The following is a 27,968-nucleotide window of genomic DNA, read 5'->3' as shown; positions in this document are numbered from 1 at the left end:
CTTCCTTCCTCCCCCTCCCCCTCTCAGGGTGCACTATCTGTAAGCTAGGAAAAGAAGCCTCAAAAGATGCCACAGGGGTGGCACAGACCTGTAACCCCAGCTAATCAAGGCTGAGGCATGAGGGTCACAAGTTCAAAGCCAGCCTGGGCAATCTGGAAAGACCCTATCTCAAAATTAAAAAAAGAAACAAATATTTAAAGGGTTGGAAATGTAGATTCCCCCCTGGATTCAATCCCCTCCCCACTCCAAAAAAAAAAAAAAAAGAAGGAAAGTCAATTCTGATAGCACTTGCTCTGGGACTTCAAGCCTCCAAAGCCGTGAGAATATAGATTTCTGCTGTTTAAGTCACCCAATCTTGGGTATTTTGTGGCAGCAGCCTGAGTCAACTCACACACCCAGCCTGCAGGAGCTGAAGCCAAGATTCACTCCCTCATTTTTACTGAACACCTATTATGTGCCGGGTGTTGAGATTGAAGTGATGACACAGAGCAGGCAGGGAAATTGCCTCCCAGAGATAGGTCAGGTTCCAACTTGGAAAGGAGAAGCAAGTGGTTCCCTGGCCTGGCCCACCCAGAAGATCAGGGAAGGCATTTCTACAGGAACTGCCCGAGTCCTGAAGGCTCATGGAAGAGAACTGAATAGTCAAAGAGGGATGGGAGAAGGCTCCATGTACAAGAGCTGCAGGGAAACAGGAGCATGAGGAGCAGGGAGCACATGAAGGACAGAGAGAAGACCCTTGGTTTATCCTGAGACCAGCCTCTCTGCTCTGTCGAACTCTGCAATGTGGTTCTGATGAGCTAAAGCTGACAATACTCACATCTTCCCCCCGGATATCAAAGCTTTAATCCCTGAAACTGGCGTATAAAACCTATGTGGCAAAACAGAAAAGGGCTTTGCAGCTGTGATGAGGTCAAGGATCCTGAGACAGGAAACTACTGCTCCCAGTGTCCTCCCAAGTGCCCTTACAAGAGGGACCCGGGGAGGTTGATGATACCTATAATGTAAAGCTGCTCCCTTGCCCATCAGGTGCAGTAATTTTCCCAGCCTCCCAACCACTTGTCAATCTGTGAACATCCTGGCTAGCTATTGGTTCATCAGTCAGTTTGCAAGTATCCTTCTCTGATATTGGTCCTCTGTTAGCCCAGCGGAATTCAACTGTTTTACTGTAGCTTCCCCACCATCTTTTTCCATTCTTCTTCTGTCTGTCCTACACACTTTTCTCTATCCTCCTGGCTTTCCACTCTTGAGCGCGCGCCCTTTCTTTTCCTTTCTCTTTTCCTCTCATTTTCTCTCTTACTCTGCAGGGAGACACTGTTTGCTTAATAAATTCCCTTATGTGATTTCCTGTGTCTGGCGTGGTTCCGTGAAATTCCCTTACAATACCCACTCCAAAGAAAAGGCAGATCAGAGAGAGATGGGAAGATGCTGGACATTCGGAGTAATGTGGTCACAAGGCAGGGAACAGCAGCTGCCCGAAGGTGCAAGGAATGGATTCTCCCCTTCGGCCTCTAGAGAGAGGGTAGTCCTACCAACACTGTGATGTAGGACTTCTGCCTCTCAAAACTGTGAGAGAAGAAATTTCTTTGTTTTAAGCTACCAAGTTGGTGGTAATTTGTAACAGTAGGTGTGGGAGACTATGAGTTTGGTTTAGCCCAAGGTCAGGTTCAAAGTCCTAGGAAGGTTTGTAGTGATAATCACAATGATGGCTATTTTAAGGAAATCCCCACCTGTACGTTCCCCTTCCCAAGACTTCCGGGGGATATCACTTTACCTGGTAGCAATTAGACTGCCTCAAGATAGGTAGTACACCAGAAGCCCCTTGTCTTGGTGCTCTGCCTCCATGTCCTGGTCACCTGTTCCCGTTGCTGAGCCAGAGGACCCACAGTCTTGCCCAAATCTCAAGTAACCCCTTAAAACTATTGCCTGTCAAATGCACGACAAGTAAAGAGAAAATCAAAATATATTTTAAAGAACATTTTTTAAAAAACTTTAAAGACTTGTGCTTTGTCTTGTGATGTTGCCTGTGCACTGGATGGCTTACACCCTTTTCCTGCCATTGACAGGTGTTATTTATTTTTCAAGATCTACATTAGAAGGTTGGAAGAGTTGCTGTGGTAGGAGGGAGAGGAAGTCACTCATGGGACTAAGAAGGACTTTTCCTTTGCCACACACATGTGCCCCTTCCCCAGTCTGTGCACTCTGGCCCCCAGCAGTAGTAGCAGCATGACCTGGAATCTTGTTAGCAATGCAGAGTCTCAGTCTCCAACCCCAGACAGATGGATTCACAAGCATACCCAGGTGTTTTGCATGCACATTAAAATTGAGAAGCTGTGAGCTAGAAAGTGCAAAGGTATGCAGACAAAGAATTTCAGTGCCATATGATCAGATTTAAAAGATGTATTTTCAAATTTACTACTGATCTCTTCTGCTGATTCGGACTTGATGCACTAATGGGGAAAAGTTGCAGGAACTAGGAAAGGTACAGTTCTGAAGATTTCTCAGTCATGTGGGTGAGGAATGGGGTGATGGGTCTGTGCTTCCATTTTATATAAATTCAGGACAGTCCTCAGCTTTCCAAAGGACCACCCTGGGGTGGGTGATCGGCGTGATATCATAGGTAATGATATCCATGGTAATCTATTGGCTTGGTCTTCCTGTCTTCAGCTTTCTATTAAGCAGGGTTCTAATTACTTCAAGTAATTAAAGGCCTTTACCCTTTCTCTGACTTCATTTGCAAGAGATGGAGTGAAGAGAGAGCTTCGAGGGGGAGGGAGGGATTTAAGGACGGCGTGTGCAGTAATTATCCACCGTGGCCTCAGCTCTGGGGTTAGGCCTCACCACCATCGCAAATGATCCGGCTCCGTGATTAGTCAAGAGGCCACCTGCCCCCTCACTCCAGCCACCCTCTGCCTGCTCCCCGAGTCAAGCCAGGAAAAAGAGGAAAGGACGCTTCTCCAAGGCAGTGTCCACCCAGAGCGTTTTGTCTGGTCAGGGGCACATGGCAGTTTTCGACCACGACCTTTGGCGGGTTGTGCCTTGTCTACAGGGAGGCTGGCAACCAAATATCAGCAGTCCACAGAGCAGAGGGGCAGTGAGGGGATTTGCTGACCATTTTTAAATGGAAAGAGCTAACTCTGACTTTGAGGAAGACCAAGTATTTTCATTATTACCAGTTAAAGATCTCGCAGCTGTTGGAGAGTCACCGTCAATACTGCTTTGGGAGCGCTTGTTATGTGGTAGCTACGGCTCTCAAGTGCTTTACCTGCATGGATTCATTCAACCTTCGTGGCAGGATCATCATACGACCATGTGCAGATGAGAGATGAGAGGTGCAGAGAATACTCGTTTGCTAAGTCTGCCAATAACAAACTACCACAAACTGGGCAGTTAAGGACAACAGAAATGTACTCTCGGGATTCTGGAGACCAAATGCCTGAAATCAAGGCATTAGCAGGGCAAACTCCCTCCGGGGTCTCCAGAGGAGATTCCAAATCTTGTCTCTTCCAGATTCTGGAAGCTGCCCTCTCTGATTTGCTTGTGACGGTCTCACTCCACCTCCATCTTCCCGTGGCCATTCATCTTCTGTCTGTGTCTCTCCTCCATGCATCTCTTATTATAAGGACACTTGTTGCTGGATTTGGGTCCCACCTGGTTAATCTAGGATGATCTCCTCATCTTGAGATCTCTCTTTTCAATGGGTAAAGAATTTTTCCAAATAAGGTCACATTCACAGGTTCTGGTTCTCAGGCATGGACACACCTTTTTGGGGGCCAGCTCTTACTTAGTCCATGACAGAAAGGCTAGGTGACATGCTCAAGTTTTTACACCAGCAAGCAGCAGAGCTGGGGTTTGAATCCAGATGGTCTAGCTCCAGACTGCCAAACTCTCCTGCCTCCCATAAATGACAGAAGTGGTACTTGACCCAGGCCCTGGACTAAATACTACCAGATGTGCAAAGTGATCCAAACTTATACTTGACCTCAAGAAGGGGGAGAATTTCATTTCAGGTAGGCTGCTGCCATGTTCACCCAGCTGAACCCCTATCTTCCCTCGTGCTACATAACCTAGATTAAGAATCACACGCAAGGTTGGCCCTGGAGTGGGCCTTGGACAGCTAAATCTCTGGGCACTTCAGTTTCCTCACCTGTGAAATGGTGATAATATCATCTTCCACTTGTGTTTACCATGTGCAGTATGAGTATTAAAATGGCAGCATGGGTACTTAGGAAATACTACTTTCTTCCTCTTTTCTCTCCCGTAGAATCAGTCCCCACTTGGAGATAGTTACAGGGATCTATTGACTTGGATTGGGATATTGGCAATGGAAGGGGTTAAGATACTGGAGATATTTAAGACACTGAATTGATGGGACTTCATGATTGATTGATGGGCAGGGGTGGAGAGTGGGATGAATGCAGGAAGTTTCCCAGGTCCCAGAGCTCTGGCATCTGGCAGGATGGAGGCACCATTCTCTGAGTGGGGTACATTGGAGGAGAGGCCGATGGAAGGGCTGTGGGAAAAGCAAGAGGAAATGGCGCACTTGGGTCAAGGTGCTGGATTGGAGATTTGGTTTGGATCTGTGAGTTATCCAAGTGGAGCTAAGATCCAGTGACTGCTGTTGTCAGGGGCGGGCTCTGAGGGCCCCAGAGCCGCACCCTGGCCTGATCTCTAAGATGGTGCCTGGCAGCTTGCCAGAATAAGCCCTACTCATAAACAAGTTTCAGGAAGTAACTCTGATTGGCTGCTGTATATGAGGCGATTCTTGTAACTGCCTGGAGACTGTTCCTTGATAGGCTGACTTTCCTGGTAGTCTACTCTCTGATAGGCTGATGTTCTCATTATAAGTCTGAGACTTGTGGAATAAAGCCTTTTCTTTTTTGGTTCCTGTGATCGAGAGCGTATGTGTTGTGATTGTCCCCGCGGGCGGTGGGCGATCATATGCTGTATCCACGAGTCTCGGGTTCAGAAGAGAGTCCTGACTTGGGGTTCTCTAAAGCATGGACGATAAGTGGAAGGGCAGGGGTGGTAGGGAGTCTATGAGGGAAAAAATAGAAGCAGGTCTGAGAGTGAGGCCGACTTCCAGGCCAAGGCCCACTTTAGTGTCTCCATGCTTCACTGTCACCTCGGCCCCAGAACAAGCCCTCTGGGTGTGGGGGGACCTACTTCCAGGGCCATGAGGCGACTGAGCATGAGGGGATTCAGTGCTCCGGTCCTTCCTGTTCATCTGGGGCTAGCGCAGGCTCTGTGGGGGGACATCCAATTCAGGACCAGGGCTGTCTTCCTGTCTGTGTGGCGACTGAAGCTTTGACCAAATTATGCTACGTACTCATATGAACACACCACAGTGAATTCCACCTTTATCTACATCCATAAGGCACCCATTTAATAAAGCAATGAATAAATGGATAGAAGAGAGACCAGTGGAACAGAGAAAGGGGAAAGGGGAGGAAGCAGGGGAGGAAAAAGGGAAGTACTAGGGACAAAAATGAAGCAAATTATGTTCTATGTATGTCAAATAGAAAAAAAAAAAGACACACAATGAAAAGTTGGAGGTGTTACTGAGGATACAGTTAATACCTCTGCATGGTGCCCTGTATGAGGCTGTGTAAGTTGCTAGAGTGTTTCTATACAAATATATGAATATTTAGCAATTTGTATAAAAGACCTTAAAAGGCTTACATGGACTTTAGTTGATATTAATGTATTGATGTCGGTTCATTAATTTAAATAATTTGGAATTCCAGGTGCTAATAATAGGGGAAACCGCATATGGAGGGGGCATACATTAAACTTTCCATACTATATTTTCAATTTTCCTGCAAATGTGAAACTTTTCTTTAAAAAATAGAATAAAATCCTTTTTTTAGCATTGGAAAAAAAAGGTATACCCAAATATTCCACTGTTAACTTATTCTAAAAAATAATAATATTCCATGTCAGTGGGGCAGAAGTGTATTCAATAGACTCATCAAAAAGTTTATAATTCTTGAAAACTGGAAATGTTCACAGTAGGAGACATATTACATGAATTTTGTTATTATGGAATACCATGTAGCCCTTAAAACAAATAATGCAGAAGAAGTATATGCATGAACATTGAAAGTTGCTCACTATATATCTTTATTTAAAAAAGCAAACAATAAAAGCATGAATAAATAAGTGACCATATGTTTATTTTAAAAAGAAGTATATGTAAAAAAAAAAGTGAAAGAAAGGAGTATATGTATCTGTATCATAAGAAAAAAATTTGTAGGATTACGCACCAGAGTATTTAGTAGTCATCTTTCAATGGTGGGATGAGGGGTGATTTTATTTTTTCTTTATATTTCTAAATAGTTTTTGCAACAATCCCGTATTGCCTGCACATATAGAAAACCAACAAAGCCATTTCCTGAAAGACATGCAATGGAGGGATGGAAAGTCTGGCTTGGCTTAAACTCATGTCATATGGAGGAAACCCTGGAGTGTCAGGAAGAGGAGCCAGACCTGTGGCCCCTGCAGCTCCAACAGAATGGAGGGAGGGTCTCGGGAGCAAGAGACTGCAGCAGCTATCACAGTCCAATGTCTGTTGAGCTTGGGGACCTGAAGACATAAGACCCCATTCCGTGGACCCCGACGATGCAGACTTGGCAGATGTTGCTTCCCAGTGACCAGTCATTCTTTGTATCTGGTGTTAAAAGTGCTGGTAAAAAGATTGTTGCAAACTGACCAAGGCACAGGATTGCTTAAGCGTCAGAAAATCTGGGTTTAACTCGGGGTTTCCCCACTTGAAAATGATGTGCACCTCATATACCAAAGGACTTAAAATCAGCATACTACAGTGATGCAGTCACATCAATGTTCATAGCAGCTGAATTCACAATAGTTAAACTATGGAACCAACCTAGGTGACCTTCAGCAGATAACTGGATAAAGAAAATGTGGTATATACACAATGGAATATTATTCAGCCATAAAGAAGAATGAAATTATAGCATTTGCTGGTGAATAGATGAAACTGGAGACTATTATGCTACGTGAAATAAGCCAATCCCCCCAAAAATCAAAGGTCAAATGTTCTCTCTGATATGCGGATGCTAACACACAATAAGGGGTGGGGAGGGTGGAATAGAAGTTCACTGGATTAGACAAAGGAGAATGAAAGGAAGGGAGAGGTGATGGGAATAGGAAAGACAATAGAATGAATCAGACATGACTTTCCTATGTTCTTATATGAATACACAACCAGTGTAACTCCACATCATGTACAACCACAAGAATGGGAAGTTATACTTCATGTATGTATAATATGTCAAAATAAATTCTATGGTCATGTGTAACTAAAAAGAGCAAATGAAAAATTTTAAAAAAGAAAATGGTGTCTACCTAAGTAACTGGAAGCAAGTCAAGGTTTAGGTGACTAGCAGAAAAATGGGAAAATAATGGCACTTACCCCTTGGGGATTTTGTGAGAATTAATTCAGATAATTGGCTCAAAGCTTTCAGCAGAGGGACTGGCAGTAGTATTCCATTATTAGTATTATTGTTATTAATATTAGCATCATCATCATGATGCAATAAGTGCATTATTCATGAATTAGATGAATGAATGAATACATATCAGAGACATATTATTGTTGTCTTCAATGGCTAATGAGCAAAATAGATTCATGTGAAGAGAAGAACAGGACCTAACTGCTATGAGTTGCTGAGATTATTTGCTCCAGAAGTGTTTTAGATAAACATTCACAAATAGATGGCCACTTGCAAATGGCTGTCACAGATCCTCCTGAGCTGAGAGAAAGACTTTCCAGATTGAGGCATCGATTTAACACCTTGTGGGGAAGGATGCTTCATGCTGGACCTCTTGAAAGCAGTTATTTAATGATGGCATTTAGGAAGAATTACTACTCTGCTTTTCAGATCTACAAAGGCTTGTAAGCATGCACTTTGACGAACAATGTGGTGTAATGGGAAGGCAGATGTTCAGATCAGATTAATTTGAATTGCAGGTCTGCAACTTGCAGTCAGTGTGATCTAGGGTGAATCCATTGCGTTCTCAGAGTTTACCTCCTAATCAAGTGGAGTTGCCTCATTTAACAAATATCTGGAATGCAACTAGGTCCCTGAAAATCAATCTCCTCTGTTCAAATGACCACTGATGAGGAAGTCGGTGGGAAGAGAAGACTTGGGGGTTCTGAAAGGGCATCTTCTCATTGAGCATATGAAACAGAGGCCCAGAGGCAGTGCAGCTCAGGAAGAGCCGCTGAGTGCTCTGTGAAGCCAAAGGCCTGGTGTTGAACTTCTGCTGAGCCACTGGCTTGTCATCTTAGCTTATCGAGGATGGTGTTGATATGGTTGATAGCACCAAGCTCACAATACCTGACCTGTGAGCAACTCTTAGTGGAGCCGCCCTAGGTGGCCCTTCTAGAAGGGGTGACACTCCTGTGCTCAGAGGTGTTTAAGCAGGAGCCAGGAGTGCCAGAGAGCAGTACAGGGACTCCTGCACTGGTTGGGTTAAAGTCAGCACTACTTTGTCTTCCTCATTTCAAGCTTTCCTGAATCCACTGGGGCCCTGTCAGCACATTAACACCAGCTCTCCTGGTTTGAATCTCAGTGGGGAGAGAGCGGTTTGGAGGATTTCTGCTCCTTTGTTTCTGATGACTGGCGAGGGGGGTGCCTGACTTGAGTCTCCTGGTGGACACCTGCACCAGGAAGAGGGACTGAGGCACAGGGATCAGCTCCCTTGGGCCCCCCTCAGGGCTGGGCTCAGGAGTAGGTACCTTTGCTGATCTGTGTTGGTGCACGGAGGAGTCCGAGGCTCCTGTTCCATCTACAACAAAGTTAATTAATTCAAACCTGGCCTCATTTTGTCCTTGGATCTGAAACTAAGACTCTTGGGAATGATTTTGTAAACTAAGCAGTTATTGTTTTTCTCCATCTAAACTTCATTAAGTTAATTCAAAACACAAATAATCTCTTTCTGAATTTAGGCTTAAGCTGGTCCTAGGCTTTGGGGGGATCTCGGAACCTCTTTGCAGATTCAGTGGTTCTCCCCTAACTTCTCTGTTATTAGTGCTCCATGTCCTCCCAGGTCTCTTCTGTCATCAAAAATAATATTACAGAAGATGAGAATCAGATTAGCCAAGCCAACTTTCCTCCCTGTGGGCAAGGAGTGAGCACTGAGGCTTTATCCGAAGTATCTGCAAAATGGCTTTTCGAAAACCTCAGCAAATCCCTCACCCAAAAGGATTCCTCACAAATTTCCCAGATTGAAATGCCTTGCAGGTTTTCAAAGTTCTAAAGTTTAAGAATTTATACAATGCATGTATGCCTTACTCCTTCATTTGAGGGTGAGTGCTTTGAAGTCAGTCACACAGGCCTTATTATGATGTTTTTACTACAATTTTTTTTCTGAGCATAGATGTGATAAAATGTCCTATGGAGAAACACAGATGTGACCCTACAAATCACCCATAAACCTACAACTTAGATGTCATCACTAGGAACATAAAAACAGTCTTCTAGGCCTTTGACCTTTGAAGAAGTAAGTATTTTAATAGTTGGTATCATGTGTTTCTGCCCTTTGGGAAGAGAAGACTATTTTATATTCACAAAAGTTTATGGTTATTACTCACTAAATTGCATATACAGCCTAAACAAACAAAAGTAATTCAGAAATCTTCACAATGTAGTAAACATTATAAGTAGTTGAACAATCTTATTTTCAGTAAATAGAAAGATTAGGTAGAGAATTGGTTTGGGATCAAATACATTATTTGATGACTAGGCTTTTTGGTTACTGAACTTCTGCAAATATGGCACATATTGGTTCTTTCATGGTACTGTAGGGTCTCTGCCTTAGGACTGGGACAAGGACAGGATATTTTTATATAAGACAGGTGGGATACTGGTCATTGAGTAGGTGCAGCCAGACTGCATTTGTAGAGGTGAGACAAGGCTGCTCAGTGGGAAGGGTGTGGACCAACACCGTGGAGACAGGGATCCAGGTTGGATTCACATCCAGGAGTTCTGAGCTGGGTGGAAGTGAGATTGGAATGAAAGTGGGTTGGAAACAAGATAAGTGGGAGCTATGATGGGAGTCTCAGGCAGCTGCCTTTAATCCCAGGTGGCTTGTGTGGGGTAGGCTGGGGACCAAGTATCCTACACCAGCCTGGCTTAGAAGGTTAAGACCAAGGCAAATACTGAGAGCTGCATTTTAGCATTGACATAGTAGGTCCTTCAGTGCCAGTTCTCTTGCCCTCCTCCCCTGCACCAATATGAGGCTAAGAGAGAGACTGTATAACTGCCAAAGCATGTGAGATAGGGCCTATAAACAGGGCCCATTTAAATTGCTACTGAATGTATCTTTTCACAACTCTCTTTGAAATCAAATAGGCGCAAGGATTGCTTTCCCTAGGGGGAGTGCTGAGGTAGGAGGATACCATCTGTGATTGGGTGACATCTGTTTTTTAGCCCGAGGGAAATGCTAAGTATCCTCATGCTAAATCATAGATGAGAAGAGATGTCGGGGTGGGCAGCATCCTGAAAAGGAATAGGAATGTAGGAAAGGATGCTTTATTTTAGAAAGGTAAAAGGTAAGAGATGGATGAGAAGCACTGGCGATTAGATCTGAAAGGAATTTAGAGATGAACTCATCTACAGGTAAGTCCACCATATCACAAAGAGGTTAAGTAAATTGTCCAAAACCATGTAGCGAGTTGGTGGTAGATCCAAGATGTAGGACTCAGGACTCCAGTTCAGAGAGTCTAAAGGAAATTTAAGGGTATAAAAGGAGAACTTCAGGGAAAGCAGAGAGAGTTTCCTGGGATCTGACCATAAGAGGATTCTTTGCCTGCCAAAGGTAGCAAAGCCAAAGGTAAGAATATTCTTCTTGGAGAACTGGGGAACTGGTCACCTTCAACTACTCTATACCACCTGTCCATGAGCAGGAGAGTAGAAAGTAGCACTTCTCCCTGGGATCCCCAGGCTTAGCCATAGGAGTGGAGATGATGTGGTTTACTTATGATATCATTCATCACACATGTGACTGTTGCTTGCAGTGATTCTGCAAAGTCAGGGAAAGCTTTACATATGAGAAGCTGGAAGGAAATGAGTTGCCTGCTATGATGTGTAAATTTGACTTCCCTGGACCATCAGTTTCAAGCCATGAGGGTATTCGATGTTATACAACAAAATGCTAACCTTGGAATCTTGCTGTGGGCATTACATCGAATTTAGATAGTACCCTTGGCATCATTATACCCCCAGTGCCCACCAATTGGGGTCATATTGACCCTAAACCAAAGTCCCATTGATCATGACAGCATGCAATCTGCTAGTCCTTTTAAGGGCCCCTGGGTTGACATAATCCTAACATTCATCTGCGTCAGGAAAGAAACCAATAGTCTGGATAATAGGTGCATCCAGCTACATTTAATGGAATGGGAAAAACAAACTTGGGCAATCAAGATCTCCCTCAAGAACATAAACTTCAAGCCCTTGCAGGACTGTAAACTTTATGAAGCATTTTTCCCCTGCCTTTAGAAGTTTTCTTAGTCCTCCTTAATTGCTCCAGAAAATTTCCTAAATCATTAGTTCTTTTCAAATGAAAACAAGATACTGAGTTCACCGTTCATTAGTAGGCCCAGGGGTTTCCAAAATATGGTCTCTGGTCCAGCAGAATCAGCATCACCTGGGAATTTAGAAATACAAAGATGGAGTCCTTCAGCAGATCTTCTGAATCAGAAACTCTGGGGGCGGACCCAGCACTCTGCAGTGCAATGTTTCCACGTGATCCTGAGGCTCGCTAGAGTTTAAGAACCACTGCCTGGAGGGAAGATGGTATGTGACCCCTCCCTCATGAATAAGGGTCAGAGTTGCTCCAGACAGCCTGAGTCCTCCAAGGGTTGCAGATTTCTCTGCTCCACTTAACATGACAGAAAGCAGAAAGGTCTTGGTTTTAACAGATGTCCTCAGAACTTTGTAAGAAAATACACTAAGGAACAGCCCCAGGGCAAAGAAGAAAAGGTTTATATAGTTGTAACTATCCCTTGAACCTTGGAGAAGAGAAAGTACCTCCAGGAAAAGCAGTGTTGAAGCTCTGGGGCAACTACTGGACTTAGATAATGGATTCATTTGACACGGTTGAGGTTGAAAGGAAGGTCAGGAGGGGACACTTCCTAGACACTGAGTTCGAAAGGTCCTGGTTTGGGGACGTTGACAGTTACACTGATACTTTTTAAAAAGCCACATCATATTTTTAAAGCAAATTCAGAATACAACCTTGAGGGAAGATAACCAAGGCTATTTCTCTGCAAGAGGATGTTAGGTTGCCTCTATTATTTCTGTATAAAACAAAACCAAAAAAGAAAAATCAAGGGAACAAAATCAATAAAACATGAGCAAGGTCAACTCCAATTCAATTTTGCATTAAAAATGCTACTTTGTAATTTACACTGGTTAGTGATAAACTATGGGAATAAATGAAAAAGCTCATGGGGGGCTTTGGAGCTGGGCGGATCTACACTGGCGTTCCAGTTCTGCTGCTTTCTAGCTAGTGATGTTGGTTAGCTTATCTAAGTAGCCATGGAAAGTCATTATTTTTATTATTTATGACTCAACCTCCACTGGTTTTGGTGGATAATGGAGTGTGACATCTTGGGAATGTACAGAGGAGTTAACCAAAGAGAGGTTGAAGGCGGCGTCTTGGAGGTTGGCGCCCCGTCTGGAGAGCGAGCCGTCTCCTCTCTCCTTGGCATGCCCTCTGTGGGGTGTGGCGCAAGAGGGGCTTAGCAGCTGCCTCCTTTCGGGCAACAGAAATCCAAGGAGGGCCTCTGTGCTCACTCAGATGGAGGACACAGCTTTCTGAGCACCCTGTGTCCCCAGCGTCACCCCCCTCATCCATCTGCTGGGAATGTGGAGTTCTGCCTCCAGTCTTCTCGAGGACACCGACTTGCGTTTGCTTCATTTGTGGCATTTTCCGCTCAGTGCGGAGTCGCTTGCTGTGCTCGTGCCCAGCGTCACGGCCAACTCCAGTTTCTAGCACGCCGAGGGCTGCTCTTTTCCTTTCCTAAGCCAAGAGCCCTGCTGTTCCACGGGGCAGAGGGAGGCTGGGGCAAACATGAACAGAGCCAGCACCTTAGACGCCGGAGGCAGGCGGGCTCTGCACGTGCGACTTCTTGCCTGGTTGGGGCGATTCACCAATTCACCTTCGCTCACCTTTGGGACCTTTTTTTAAAGGCAAGATAAAGATTGGAATAGCTGCCCAAATTATTTCAGAGACCTGATTTAAAAACACTGTTACATCAAAATCATCTCAGAAGAGCAACTATTAGGACAGACACCTGCAGGAGCGCACGCTTACACTTTGAATCGCTTGGACTTAAAACACTCGACAAATTCGAGGTAAAATTCCAAGTTGTGTTTTACTGATTGCCCCGGAGGTGGGTGCTCCCTCCTGGTCTTTTCACCTTTTGTCTGTCCACCTTGGCTCTGAAGATAATGCTGACTCTTCTTACAATTTCCTGGATTCTTACCACCTTGACAAGAGCTTCCACACCGCCTCCAGTAACATGGAGTGCTCCTTCATGCCAAGGACCCTGCCAAGCACTTTCTATACACTACTCCACTGCATATCCCTGAGGTCATTGCTATTATGATCCCCGTTTTGCAAATGAAGAAACCAAGGCTTCAGGAGAGGTAGGAATTTGCCTCTGGACCAACAACTTGAGAGAACTGAGCTGGGATGTGACCTCAGATCATCAGGCTCCGTAGTGTGTTCGCTTGCGTGTTATGGAACAGCCTCAGAACCTGACCCTGCCATTCCCCGGGTTGTGCAACAGCTCCTGCGCCTGGCCACACCCTGCCTACCTGCGCACAGGAGAAGGAATCTTCCTTTACCTCTACAGTTAGGAAGAAGGGAAATGTTGACGGTTTTTCATTTGCTTGACCATACTACAGAGAACAGCAATTTAGAGAAAGAAGAAAAATTCCTACTTATGCTCAAGTGTTACAGCCTGTGAAACCCTGAAGGGTATAGGAGTCTGCATGCTCACTAAACTTCCAGGACAAGTGCATTCTTACCTGAAACTGAAGAGAGATGGCCTTAGCTACTCAATGATTTTTAAAGACCCACTGTTTTTCCATATATGTTATGTTCAATAGGTTTCCTTCCAAACATAAAAATAAAAGGACCACATTTGTGGGCATCTGTGGGGTGTCAGATCCTAAATCAATATGATCTACTTCAGATTCATGTGGTCAGCTGCCAACTGGAAACCTCCTCTGATTTCTAGGCAAACATCCTGAGCATAACAGGTAGGTATCACCTGCTATTTTTCACCCCCACTCCCATACGATTTCCCTGAGGGACCACCCAAGGGTTCCTCCAGTTACCTAAGCCAGACACCTGCAAACACCTCCTCCCCCACCTGGTCTTCCAGGTTTGTTGATTCTGCTCTTGAACAGAACAGACTCTCCTCTGGAGCTTCCCTGCCTCCACGCCTGCCCTCACCTGTCTGCCCTTCATGGGAACACCAAAGTGCTCTTTGCACCTGTAAAACACACATCCCATTTTATCCTGGCCCCAGTGACCAGGGCTTCAGTGCATCAATCCCAAGCTCTGCAAACGTGAACGCCTCGTGGTCTGGCTCCTCCTTTCCAGTCTGGCGTCCTCTATCCTCTTCCCGCACTCCCTCGACCACCCATCCATGCTGTCACTTAAAGAGTGCTCTGCCGTTCCCTTCACGCCCCTGTGTCTTGTGTCTTTGCATGTTGTTTTGTGTGCCAGTCATTCTCCCCCAGAGTCCTGTTTCTTTTCTCTGCTGGTGAATTCCCATTCATTCTTCAGGATCCAAGTCTAGAGTCCTCTTTAGTTGTGAGACCTTGCTGGGTCCCTCTAGGCAGAACTAGGTTTCCCCCCCCCCGACAGCTCCTAGAATGTATTTCAATAGTAGTGCTAAGTAATATGCACTTTGATTATTTATTTACAGTTCTGTGTCTCCCAACTAATTATAAGCTCCTCGGGGGCAGGACCTCTGTCTTTCATCTTTTTGTCTCTAGCACCTAGCACAGTACTTGGCATATCCAGGGCACTTGGTGAATGCTTGTTGGAAGGAAAAATAAATGAAACGTAATCATCGTTAAAACAAAAAAGTTACACGATCTTCCTTGAACCAGTCATGACAGTCATAAAGATGGAATATTCTTGAAGTGTGGGAAAGGCAATTCCACCAATCAGTTGGTCAACAAAATGAAAACATTGTTGCCAATCAATATGCACAATATCCAGAGAGGCCGGCATGTCACTTGGAGGTAGAGTGGTGTGCCTTTGCAAAAATGGCTACGGGTACACCAGAGTCTAACGTAGGGCTCATTTACTTCATCTAAGCTGCAAACTTAAGAGTTCTCAGACCAGGTAGCCTCTTCGCGTTTCCTTCTCTAGGTCATGTCAAAAGACAGTTCTGAATTAGGAATCAAAAGTTCCTACATGTGTGACTCAGTGGTAGCATGCTCGCCTAGCACAGGTTCCATCTTTAGCAACACATAAAAATAAATAAAGATACTGTGCCTACCTACAAAATATATATATATATATATATATATATATATATATATACTTTTTTTTTAAAGTTCCTACATGCCATAAACATACATTGGAGAAAAGATAGCCTCTTCAACAAATGATGCTGGGAAAACTGGAAACCCATATATAGCAGAACGAAATCTAACCCCTATCTCTCACCCTGTACAAAACTCAACTCACAGTGGAGCAAGGACCCAGGCATTAGACCAGAGACCCTGCACCTACTAGAAGAAAAAGTAGGCCTAACTCTCCATCATGTCGACTTAGGAACTAAATTCCTCAACAAGACTTCTAAAGCACAAGGAATGAAATCAAAATTCAATAAATGGGATGGTATCAAACTAAAAATCTTCACAGCAAAGGAAGCAATCAGGAATGTGAAGAGAGAACCTACAGAATGGGAGAAAATCTTTTTCACCTGCACCTCAGATATAGCATTAATCTCCAGGATATATAAAGAACTCAAAAAACTTAACTCCAAAACAAACAAACAAACAAAAAATCCAACCCAATGAATAAATGGGTAAAGGAACCAGACAGGGACTTCACAGAAGAGGAAATATGAATGGTCAACAAATATTTGAAAAAATGTTCAATATCTCTAGCAATTGGAGAAATGCAAATTAAAACTACACTGAGATTCCATCTCACTCCAGTGAGAATGGCAATTATCAAGGATACCAGCACCAATAAATGTTGGTGAGGATGTGGGGAAAAGGTACACTCGTACATTGCTGGTGGGACTGGAAATTGGTACAACCACTCTGGAAAGCAATATGGAGACTCCTCAGGAAACTGGGAACAGAATCACCATTTGATTCAGTTATCCCACTCCTTGGTTTATACCCAAAGGACTTAAAATCAGCAATAATACACTGATGCAGCCACAACAATGTTTATAGCAGCTCAATTGACAATAGCTAAGCTATGGAACCAACTTAGGTGCTCTTCAACAGATGAGTGGATAAAGAAAATGTGATATATATATATATATATATATATATATATATATATATATATATATATATAACTCAGCCATAAAGAAGAATGATATTATGGTATTTGCCGGTAAATGGATAGAACTATAGATTATCATGCTAGGTGAGATAAGCCAATCCCCCAAAACCAAAGTCCGAATGTGCTCTCTGATATGTGGATGCTAACACACAATAGGGTGGGTGGAAGCATAGAAGTTCATTGAATTAGACAAAAGGGAATGAAGGGAAGGGAGGGGGTATAGGAATAGGAAAGACCATAGAATGAATGTTACATGACTTTCCTATGTTCATATATGAATACACAACCAATGAAACTCCACATTATGTACAACCACAGAATGGGATCCTAATTAGGATGTTATATTTCGTTTATGTATAAAATGTCAAAATATACTCTACTATCATATATATCTAAAAAGAGCAAATAATTTTTAAAAGACATAAAGAAAAGCAGCAGTGGAAAAGCATCACTACCCTCTTCCTGGTATTAGTAGGAAAGCTTTAAATTTCTCAGCACTAAGTATGGCTTTGGCTGTAGGTTGTGCAGATGTTCTTCATCACATTGAAGAAATTGTTTCTATTATTATCTGGCTGAGATGTTCTGTTATGAATGGGTGTTGAATTTTACCAAATGCTGTCCTGCATGTATTGATAGGATCCTGTGGTTTTTCTTCTTTTGCTTGATAATGTGATGGATTATATTCATTGATTTTCAAATGTTGAACAGGACTTGCATTCTTGGAATAAATCCCACTTGATCATGGTACATAATTATTATTATTAAAAAGAAAAGAATCAAAATTCCTGACTGTCGGGGTTTCGGCCGGACCCCTGGCCCTAGGTGTGGCAAGGCTAAGATGGCGCCTGGCAGGCTGCCAGAGCAGTTAACTTTTGCATAAACAACTGACATTATTTTAAGGAAGTTCCAGGGATTGGCTGAGCTCCCTGATGGACAGTGCAGGTCCACTGTATGCCTGCCTTTGCTGCCTGTATCTGTGCATGCTCTCCCCTCGTGCTCAAAGGCTGATTGGTTACAAGTACTGTATATATTGGAGTGTAAGTTCCTCAAATAAAGAGAACAAAGAAAGAACTATGAGGAAGTAAGCGCGCAAAATAAAGAGCTCAAAAGAACCAGGTTTGCGTCTCGTCTCTCTGCGGGCAGGGAGCGCGACACCTGACTACCAGTCTTGGCTCTGTCAAGACACTGAATCTTTCTGATCCTCGGTTTTCTTAACTGTAATAATGATACTTGCCCTCTCAACACAGTCAAGAAGGTCAAATAAGAGTCTCAGCATGGAAACTCTTTCCAAAGTATCAAAACATATTTAGAAGGACTGTTTGCAATTTCCTGCTCAGCGCTCACCTCTACATAATCTTGATAGATTAAGAAAATTAACTGTTTTTTCCTCATCTGTAGAAGCTAGACCAAAATAAGGGGGAAAAAAGGAAGTAAATTGTGTATGTGTATGTGTGTGGGGGGGAATTCCATGAAAATAGTAGAGGAAGGGGAGTAAGGGGAAGGGAGGAAGGAATGGAAAGGTAGGAGCAGTGGAAAGGAACTCTCCTATGTACATATATGCATAGACTACAGTGAGTTTCATCTTTATGTACATTTATAATGTACTAATTTAAATAAGAGAATCTCCATACTGCTTTCCAGAGTGGCTGCACCAATTTGCAATCCCACCAGCAATGTATGAGTGTGTATTTTCTCACTCTGGAAAGCAGTACAGAGGTTCCTTAGAAAACTTGGAATGAAATCACCATTTGACCTAGCTATCCCACTCCTTGGCCTATACCCAAAGGACTTAAAATCAGCATACTACAGAGATACAGCCACATCAATGTTCATAGCTGCTCAATTCACAATAGCCAGATTGTGGAACCAACCTAGATGTCCTTCAATTGATGAATGGATAAAGAAACTGTGGTATATATATACATATATATATATACAATGGAATATTATTCAGTCATAAAGAAGAATAAAATTATGGCATTTTCAGGTAAATGGATGGATTTGGAGAATATCATGCTAAGTGAAATAAACCAATTCCAAAAAACCAAAGGTCAAATGATTTCTCTGATAAGTGGATGCTGACATATAAGGGGGGGGAGGTAAGAATGGAGGAAGGGTGGATTGCATAGAGGAAAATGAGGGGGAGGAAGGGGGTAGGGTAAAGAAAAGATAATAGAATGAGACAAACTTGTTTACATGTATGTGACTCTACTTTGTGTACAAACAGAGAAATGAAAGTTGTACCCCATTTGTGTACAATGAATCAAAATTTTAAAAATAAATAAATAAATAGGAGAAAAATCAAGAGAGTAGAGGAAAGGGAACAGGAGGAGAGAGGAGGAAGAGAAAAGGGAAGTAATGGGAAGTGAATTGGAGCAAATTATATTCCATGCTTGTATGATTATGAACCCTAATATTATGTATAACTATAATGAGCTAATAAAAAATTGACAAAAAAAAAAAAGAACATTAACTGGAAAACCCAGTGTCCCTCTGCCCCACGCCAGCCAGCCTGGTCTTGTTTCGGTTTCTCATATATCAATCATGATGCTTTTAACTGAAGGAATGGAATGTCACAGCCAGATGGCTTCAACAGCAGAACAGTTCACTCTTCCAGAACAAGGAGCCGGTGGTTGGAAGGGCTCCGGGTGCCGCAGGTCAGGCCTGGGCCTCCACATCCCTGGGCTCTGATCCTGCTCAGGGAGGATCCCATCCTCGGCCTCACTGCAAGATGGCTGCAGTGGTTCCTGCAGCAGAGCCGTTTCTTCATATGTCTCTAACCTAGGGACTTTTCGAGGAAAACCCTCAAGTTTTATTGATTAGAACTCACCATAGGTGCACCCATTAGCCAATCTCTGGCAAGGAGGAATGGAATCTGTGATTGACTGAATTATGCAGGACTCATTCTTTTTTAAAACTTTTTTATTTTTACAAATTGCATTTTGATTCATTGTAGACAAACGGGGCACATCATTTTGTTTCTATGGTTGTACACGATGTAGAGTCATATCATTTGTGTCATCATACATGTACATGGGGTAATGGTATCTGTCTTGTTCCATGATTTTTCATATCCCCTCCCTCTCATTTCCCTCTATGTAATCTAAGGTCTTGAGCCAGAGATGGGGCAATTTTCTACAAGGCTACGTGGTAGAAAATGATCTCAAAACGATCAGGAACTGACTGCTAAGAGAGCGGTTTCCTGGGTATGATACAGGCAAAATATAGGTGCTATTGGCTCTGCTCATGTCACCAGGCCCAATGAATCTGGGTGCACATGACTGCCCACATAGTCAGCCAGGACTGTTCCTACCCTGGGAATCTTCCGTCAAGGACAAATGACAGCATGCATAGCCCCAAGGTTACACATGCCCTGATTTCCTCATCCTAGGACGAGATAATTCCCTGGGGTTTGCTCTGCCCTGGCTCCCGGAATCTCCTCAGCAGAATTAAGCTCCAGTTGGCCGTCATAGCATCTGGCTTGACCATACACCCTGACTGGCTGCCTTTCTTTCCCTGTCTCGCTTTTCTAGACCTTTAGGGTGTTTCTTTCCCCTCTTTTGACTTCCAATCTCAGACTGGCTTCTTGGGAAAATCAAACAAAGATGCTCTGCACCATATGTCAGACTCCTTCCTGAATCCTGAGGCTTTGTGTATAATGTTCCCATCTGCTCAGAATGCGTTTCCTCTTTCTTCTCACCTGCTGTACTCTCACGCTCCTTTCACGTTTCAGTGTTAATGTCACTCTCCTTGGGAGGCCTTCTTTGACTTCCTTTCACCTGGGGCCAGTCTCCCAAGGCTCACTCTCCTGTCCTGCACTTGACCATGCTACGAGAGCTGCAGTTTAGTCACTTGCATTATGAGTTGCTTTCTGTCTTGAATCCAGCTTGGCTGTGAGCTGTTTGAGGATGTGGACAATGTTTTTTGGCTCACCAACATATTGCTGGCATTTAGCACAATGTCTGGTACAAAAGAGCGAGCCAAAGACTTGTTGGCTTTTGGAAAGATGATCCTTTCCAAAGAGAGACTAAAGATGTAAGTTTGGGGGTCAATCATATATTAAAATCACCTATTAAAATTATTAAAGTTTTGGATGGAAAATATTAAAGTTATGACTTCTACATAGATCTAAATTTAGTTCTTGTGACAAAATATAATGTTTCTCTAGGAGGGATGCCTATTGTCTGAGGGAGAATTTTGGTGTGACTCATTTATATCTAAAGAAGATATTAGCCAGGTGCAGTGGCGCATGCTTGTAATCCTACCAGCTTGGGAGGCTGAAGCAGGAGAATTGCAAGTTCAAAGCCAATTTCATCAACTTAGTGAGGCACTAAGCAACTCAGTGAGACCCTATCTCTAAATAAAATACAAAAAAAGAATAGGTTTATACCCAAAGAACTTAAAATCAGCACACTACAGTGATGTAGCCACATCAACGTTTATAGCAGCTCAATTCACAATAACTAGATTGTGGAACCAACCTAGATGCCCTTCAAAAGATGAATAATACACAATGGAATATTATTCAGCCATAGAGAAGAATAATAGTATGGCATTTACAGATAAATGGATAGAATTGGAGAATATCATGCTAAGTGAAATAAACCAATACCAAAAAACCAAAGGCGGAATGTTTTCCCTGTTAAGTAGATGATGATATATAATGAGGGTGGCAGGAGGTGAGGGTGAGAGAAGAATGAAGAAACTTTAGATTATGCAGATGGAAATGAGAGGGGGGTATCAAAAATGGTGGAATGAGACAGATATCATTACCCTATGTACGTGTATGATTACACGAATGGTATGAATCTACATTGGGCACAACCATAGAAATGAAAAGATGTACCCCATTTGTGTACAATGAATCAAAATGTAGTCTGTAAAAATTAAAAAATAATTTTAAAAAAAGGGCTGGGGATGTGGTTCAGTGGTTGAGAGTCCCTGAGTTCAATCCCTGGTACCCTCCTCTAATTATATTTATAGAAGATATCATTTTAATCACATTTTAGCTTTTTAAAATAGGAGCAGGATTCCACCCTAAATCCATACATACACTGTATGTACCTGGCAAATAGAACTATTCGCCACCAACTCTTCTCAAAATTCATTAGGGAGAGTATATTAATGGAGAATATGCTAGGATCTCTGTTTCTCTCTCTGCACACCCCCCCAGCTATATTTCTATATTGGGATTTTGGCTTTCATTAAAGAAACAAGGAACAATCCCATTGAATCAATCTCTGTATTCACTGGAAAAGAACAACCAAAGACACTGTCCATTTTGTCACTCAGTACTCACATGGGAGAAATTTAGTGATAAGTGGCCTGAGTACAAACTAGCACATCAACTCCTATCCTTGCCATCTCTTTACCAGATGGGCTCTTTCTTACAAATCCCTAAGCTAGACTCTTCCTTCAGTGGGGAGGGGGAGTGAATCTAGATTTTGTGGGATTTCAGGCTTATACAATTTCAAATCCCTCCATGAGAAAAAATAATGACAAAACTACCAACAAAAATGAAACGCAGAGCCTTGGAAGGTGCCCATGTGACTGAGGGGCTCTGAAGTTTAATCTTCACTAATTTCACAGTTAATCAGCATTGGACCTTGATTCAGTAAAACTGGTCTCTTCCTGCTGCCTACCTGGATATGCCTGTCCTGAACCCTAGGATTTGTTCATGTGCTTTATTACTAGGAAAGCCTCCCTCCTCCTTCAATCCTGGGCCATATTGTTTCAAAGTTGGCTTCCACAGTGCCTTCTTTGACTCTTGCCAGCTGAGAAGATCTCCCTTCCTGAAGGCCCTCGACCCCAGGCATGGAGCCCAGGATATTTTGTCATGAATTGCTCCATTTGAAGCACACATATCATGCCTTCTCCAACTAATTTGTCCACTTTCTGGGAATGTTGACTGCTTCTTTTTGTTGTTCTGTTTTTCCATTTAGATCCCACGTCAACGCTTACCACAGTTCTGGGTTTAGCATGAAGGGAAGGGAATAAAGGGAAAGAAAATGAAATGAAATGGTTTGGAGTCAAGCAGGAGTGTGGGGCCCTGGCTCTGCTATTTATGAGTGCAGGGTCTTCAGCAAGTCTCTTAACCTCTCTGAGTCTGATTTCTCACTGATTAAATGGACATAATAATATTTATTTCACATTAGTGTTAGGATTAAATTAAAGCATCTATTCATTTGCCAAGTATTCATTTAGCTCCTACTTTGACACCAGAGATTTGGAAAAAACATGAGTGAGAAACACTTCCTGTGAGAGCATTCTCACAGTTGAGTTGGGAGGTGGAAATTGGTAAGAGGACAGAGTAAGGCTGTGACAGACACACGAACAGAGCATAGAGCCACACATACAGTAAGTAGCTAAATGAAGTTGAATAAAGGACTGAAATAATGAGGGCATTCAGTGGAAAAATTAATTTTGCAAAATAGGTTTGTAGGATCATCCCTACATAGATGGATATGAAGACAATACCCGGGATGTCGTGAGATGCTAAATGTTAAAAAAAAAAAAAAAGTAAAAAGAAAGCCAAGATTAGACAAGGGGGGAAAAGGAACAAAGTCCAAAGGAGCCAAGGAGGAAGCAGCAATCTCCGTGGCCTCACCTGGCCCAGCGTGCACTCCATGCCTCCTAGGAAGTCAGCCTCCTTCAGCCCATTATGGTTGCTGCTGATGTCATGGACTTCAAATCGCAGGCGCTGAACCTCTTCAAAGTAAAAGTCCACAGTAAACAGTTTTGAGTACACTGGGTTTATGCAGGTACGGATCACCTCTGTCCTGTCAACCTGCAAGGAGAAAGAAAGAAAAAATCTATCAGGGTCTAGGGCTTTTTTCTTTTTATCCTTCAAACAAATTAACCTTGTAGTGCGTCCTCTTCTTTCAAACCATCAATTATGGTCACAAAGTCACCAGAGTTGGCAGTTTGAAAGTTCACATTTTGGCTACCTGCTGAAAATGAGCCAAGTTTCAAGGTAGAAAATCTTATTAGACATAATAAAGAATCTGAAGTTTGTATTTGCAGATTTAGGACATATTATATTATCAGGTTACAGGGCAAGATGTATCAATCATTGGCTACCTGGACCATTTATGCAGAAGAGTCCGAGGGCACATCTGAGCTCAGGGAGGAAAGAAATCTGTGATCTGTTAGTGATGTCTGATGGGCACAATAAAGGGAAAATGGCAGGGTAGGTGTCTCATTGTAGGCGGCTCTAGTAGGAATGTCCTAACTAATGAAGTAGAAAGGCCATGGGAGGAGTATGAAGATAACACTGCCTTTGTTTTCAAGTATGCCCTTACTTGGGTACATAATGTCTACTCATTTCAAATTCCTTAGACATTAGTTTCTTCATAAGCAAAATAAAAATTAGAAGATTAGAGGATGAAAAGTCAGAAAACCACCTCTAGTCTGAAATCCATTCTCCAGCATACTGTTGATTAGGATTTTGAGTTACTGTTCATAGCAATAGTTATTAACTATCCTGGCTTCCCATGAAGACCCAGCCTCTCTCTTTTAGCTAATTTTTATATTCATATATAAAATTATGTATATATATAATATTAATTTGGTGGGGGCGGGGTTAGTCCCAATTATGCTTCTGGCTGTGAAAGTACCAGGATTTACCACATTAACATAAATATTTTTTTTCAGTTGTTTGGAGATGGCAGTTTTAAATAATGGTATACATCAGAGGTCACAAACTCATAGTCCACAAGTATAAGTCCACTTAGAAGTATCTCATTTACCTTAAATACTTTTTTCTTAATTTGCCAACACGTAAAGGGGTGTTTCAATAGCCCTGCCTTTGGAAATAAAGAAGAATATCTGGCAACTTGGGCCACAATCCTACAGGGCGACAATTGGGGACCACCCCACTCAGACAGAACAGCCACTCTGTAGTCTTCTAGTTCCTTCCAGACCCTTCTCCCTCATTGAACTCCCCCACATTCCCCCGAGGCATTTTTGCAACAGCTGGTCCAAATGAATGGAATAATGAGTCATATAAGAGATTTAATTATATTCATGTGGTGCCTTTTGATACAGGGTTTCAAAATAACCCCCAAGAAATAAGTTATAAGTGGATTTGACATCCTCAGGACACAGAAAATATATCTTCTCTCCTTGTGACAGACAGAAGAGAGTCCTGGGAAGTTTCAAATGATAAGAGGTAGGAGATAGAAACTACAGTCTTTGTTACTCTGCTGTAACTACCCTCAAATGGCACAAATAGGTAATGTGCACCAATTCTGCTGCTATCCTTGATTTTCATAAGGCATTCCCACATAAATATAAAGTTCAGGTTGGCATCAAGCCTCATGCTATCCAAGGTGAGCTGCCGGCATGTAACACTGACTTGTAGGTTTTTTGTTGTTGTTGTTTTTGCTTTTATTATTATTATTATTTATTTATTTATTTTTTAGGAAATGAGAAGATGGAAAGAAATTAAGCAATATGCCTTTGCATTACCAAGACAGACAATATCCAAGGATAATCTCTGGCCAATAAGAACCCTAAGAGCATAAGTGCTCAGGAAAAGAACAAGTGCCAAGGAAAGGAGAAGGGAGGGACTTGGGATACCACGAGCATATTAAGATGTTTCAAAGTGTTCCACATTCCCGTCATTAGGGGAGATGCCCTGTCTTTCACTGCAGCTGAAGCCAGGTTTTGTTGAATGACAGACGAGGACAGCTCATATTTCTCATTGAGAGGTCTCAAGGTCAAGGCAGTTCCTTTCAAAAGATCTTCCACTTAACTGGTGCTACCAGCTGCAGCAGAATCAACCGGAGGAACTAGCTTTTTTTCTTTCTTTCTGGTCTTTTTTATTGGTGCATTATAATTATATATAATAGTGGAATTCATTATTACCGCTTCAGACATGCACACAATATAACAATAGAATTTCGTTAATTTCATTCCCCAGTACCTCAACTTTTCCTTTCCTCCTCTCTTGGGGGAGTTTTCTTTAAAAATCAATTCCTGCTGGGGGTGGGCATGATGGCACATGCCTGTAATTTCAGTGGTTTGGGAGGCTGAGGCAGGAGGATCATGAGTTCAAAGCCAGCTTCAGTGACTTAGCAAGGCCCTAAGTAACTTAGCAAGACTCTGTCTCTAAATAAAATATAAAAAGGACTGGGGATGTGGCTCAGTGGTTGAGTGCCCTGGGTTCAATCCCTGGTATCAAAAAATAAAAATGAAAATCGATTCCTGTTTTCACCCCCAGATGATTCTATTCAGTGAGTGTTTTAGTTGGCTAGGCATCACTGTGACCAGGATCTTACAAGAAAAACTCAGAGGAGGAAAAGTTTATTTTGGCTCATAGTTTCAGACATTCCCACTGGGTCAGAGGGGGTGCAGAACATGATGGAGGAAGGCTGGGGCAGAGGAAAGCATCTCAAGGCAGGACAACAGGAAGCCCAGAGAACTCTACCCACCAGGACAAAATACAAACCCTGAAAGCACATGCCCAGTGACCTACTTCCTCCAGTCACATCCCACCTACCTACTATTATTACCCAGTTAATCCATATCAGTGGGTTAATCCACCGATTAGGTTCTGACTCTCATATTCTACTCATTTCACCTCCGAACCTCCTTGTATTGACTCACACATGAGCTTTTGGGGTATAGCTCATATCTAAACCACAACAGTGAGTGAGTGTAGGATAGGGATATCAGTCTAGGAAAAATAAGAAGCTGTGGGGTGTACCCCTTGCTCCTGTGTGAGGTGAGGGTTTTTTTGGTTTTTGGTGTTTGGTCAAAGTTTATTTTAATCTTGCTGGCCCTCTGTTACCCAGTCTGCAAAAATGTGAAGCTTATCTCTTCTCTTTCTTAGTCATAATGAATGAGATGTTCACATCACTTTATAGTTTGCAGAACATGCTTGTATCCATTTAAAAAGTGTAATTCTTAGAACAATCATGTGGTGTACCTTTATATTATTTTACATATAAAAATTCAAGGTCAGCACAAGGCACTGGATGTCAGAGTGTGCCCTTGAACTCAGGCTTCTGACCTCAAGGCCTGGCTGTTCCCCTTAATTCCTATTTATTCATAAGCATCCCTAGAAAGAGAGGGGGCTGAAGTAGCAGTGTTATGGTGGGATGGCTATAGAAGCTATCATTGAATATTGCTTTGGGTGAGATGCTGTTTTACAAAATTTATTTAAAATATTTTTGGTACAGTGAGAACATTTATAATAACTAATACTTTCAGAAGACACTCATTGAAAAAATACGACAGTATTGAGGTGTAACTACATAACCCACACTTTTAAAAATTCAATATATTTTGATATGTGCATTAAACCATCACCACAATCAAGACAGTGAATGTATCCAACCCCCCACTTACAAGTTTCTTTGCTCTTTTTTATAACCCCTTGCTCTGGCCCAACTCCCCCTATTCCCAAGAAACTACTGATTTGCTTTCTGCCACTATAGATTATTGTTGATATTCTCTGTATCATTGTATCAATGGTACCTCGTGTATAGTCCTGTTTTGCTTTCACTCAATGTAATTATTTTGAGATTTATCCATTGTAGCATATCTACAGTTCATCACTTTTATTGCTGAGTAGTATTTCACTGATGGACATTTGGGTTGTTTCCAGATTTTGCCTATTACATGTAAAGTTGCTGTGTATATTCACCTATAAGCTTTTGCATAGACATATATTTCCTCTTCTCTTGGGTAAATTCCTAGGAGTGACCTAAGTGTGTTTAACTTTTTAGGTTCTGATAGGGATAAGATGGTATCATGGTGGTTTTAATTTGTATTTTCCTAAAACCAATAATGTTAAGAATCTTTTCATATGCCTATTTGCCATCTGTATATCTTAATGATTAACTGGCTGTTCAAATCTTTTGACAGGCACTTAATTTTCATCCTTACGATGACACTACCAAGTAGGTACTTGTTATTATCTCCTCCTACTGGGAGATAAAAATACTCCATAACTTTTCCAATTTGAAAGTAGCTGAGGTGGATTTGAACCGAGCAGTTTCGCTCCACAGCCTACTTGATTAATCCCCAGGCTATATCGTCATGCAAATTTGAAGCTTTTCCTCATAAACCCTGTTGTTCAAAGTAACACATAAGAGAGCAAACAAAATGTGGAGCTGTTGGGGAAAGTCAATGAGCAAGACTGCAGTTGTGTGTCTGGAGATCTGGCTTGTCCACTGGACATGTCGGAAATAGTGAGGCCCTGAACGCTGCCCACAGAAATTAGGTGGTGTGTTGGACAAGGTCCCTGGGCCACCAATGACCAGTTCAAGACCAGGCACACAATGGGCAATACCCTCTAGGACTCTCAAGGGCTGGCACTGCCACAGGTGAAGTGGTAAGAGAAATGAGGGCTAAATAATGCAATGCTATTAGTGGGGAGG

At 42.5% G+C, this 27,968-nt stretch overlaps 1 protein-coding gene across 1 annotated transcript in view; it reads right to left on the bottom strand.

The window, feature by feature from the left end:
• The window catches only part of Cpne4 (copine 4), a 470,230-nt gene that overhangs the window by 138,235 nt on the left and 304,027 nt on the right, over positions 1–27,968 (bottom strand). Inside the window, exon 3 of the mRNA XM_047564415.1 lies at positions 23,189–23,368. Within this exon, the coding sequence (XP_047420371.1) occupies positions 23,189–23,368 (180 nt within the window). The remainder of the gene's footprint in view (positions 1–23,188; positions 23,369–27,968) is intronic.

Source organism: Sciurus carolinensis, chromosome 9 (genome assembly GCF_902686445.1).
Source record: "Sciurus carolinensis chromosome 9, mSciCar1.2, whole genome shotgun sequence".
NCBI classification, from domain to species: Eukaryota; Metazoa; Chordata; class Mammalia; order Rodentia; family Sciuridae; genus Sciurus; species Sciurus carolinensis.
The sequence above is the reverse complement of the archived record's forward strand: the minus strand, read 5'-3'. Positions and strand labels throughout refer to the sequence as shown.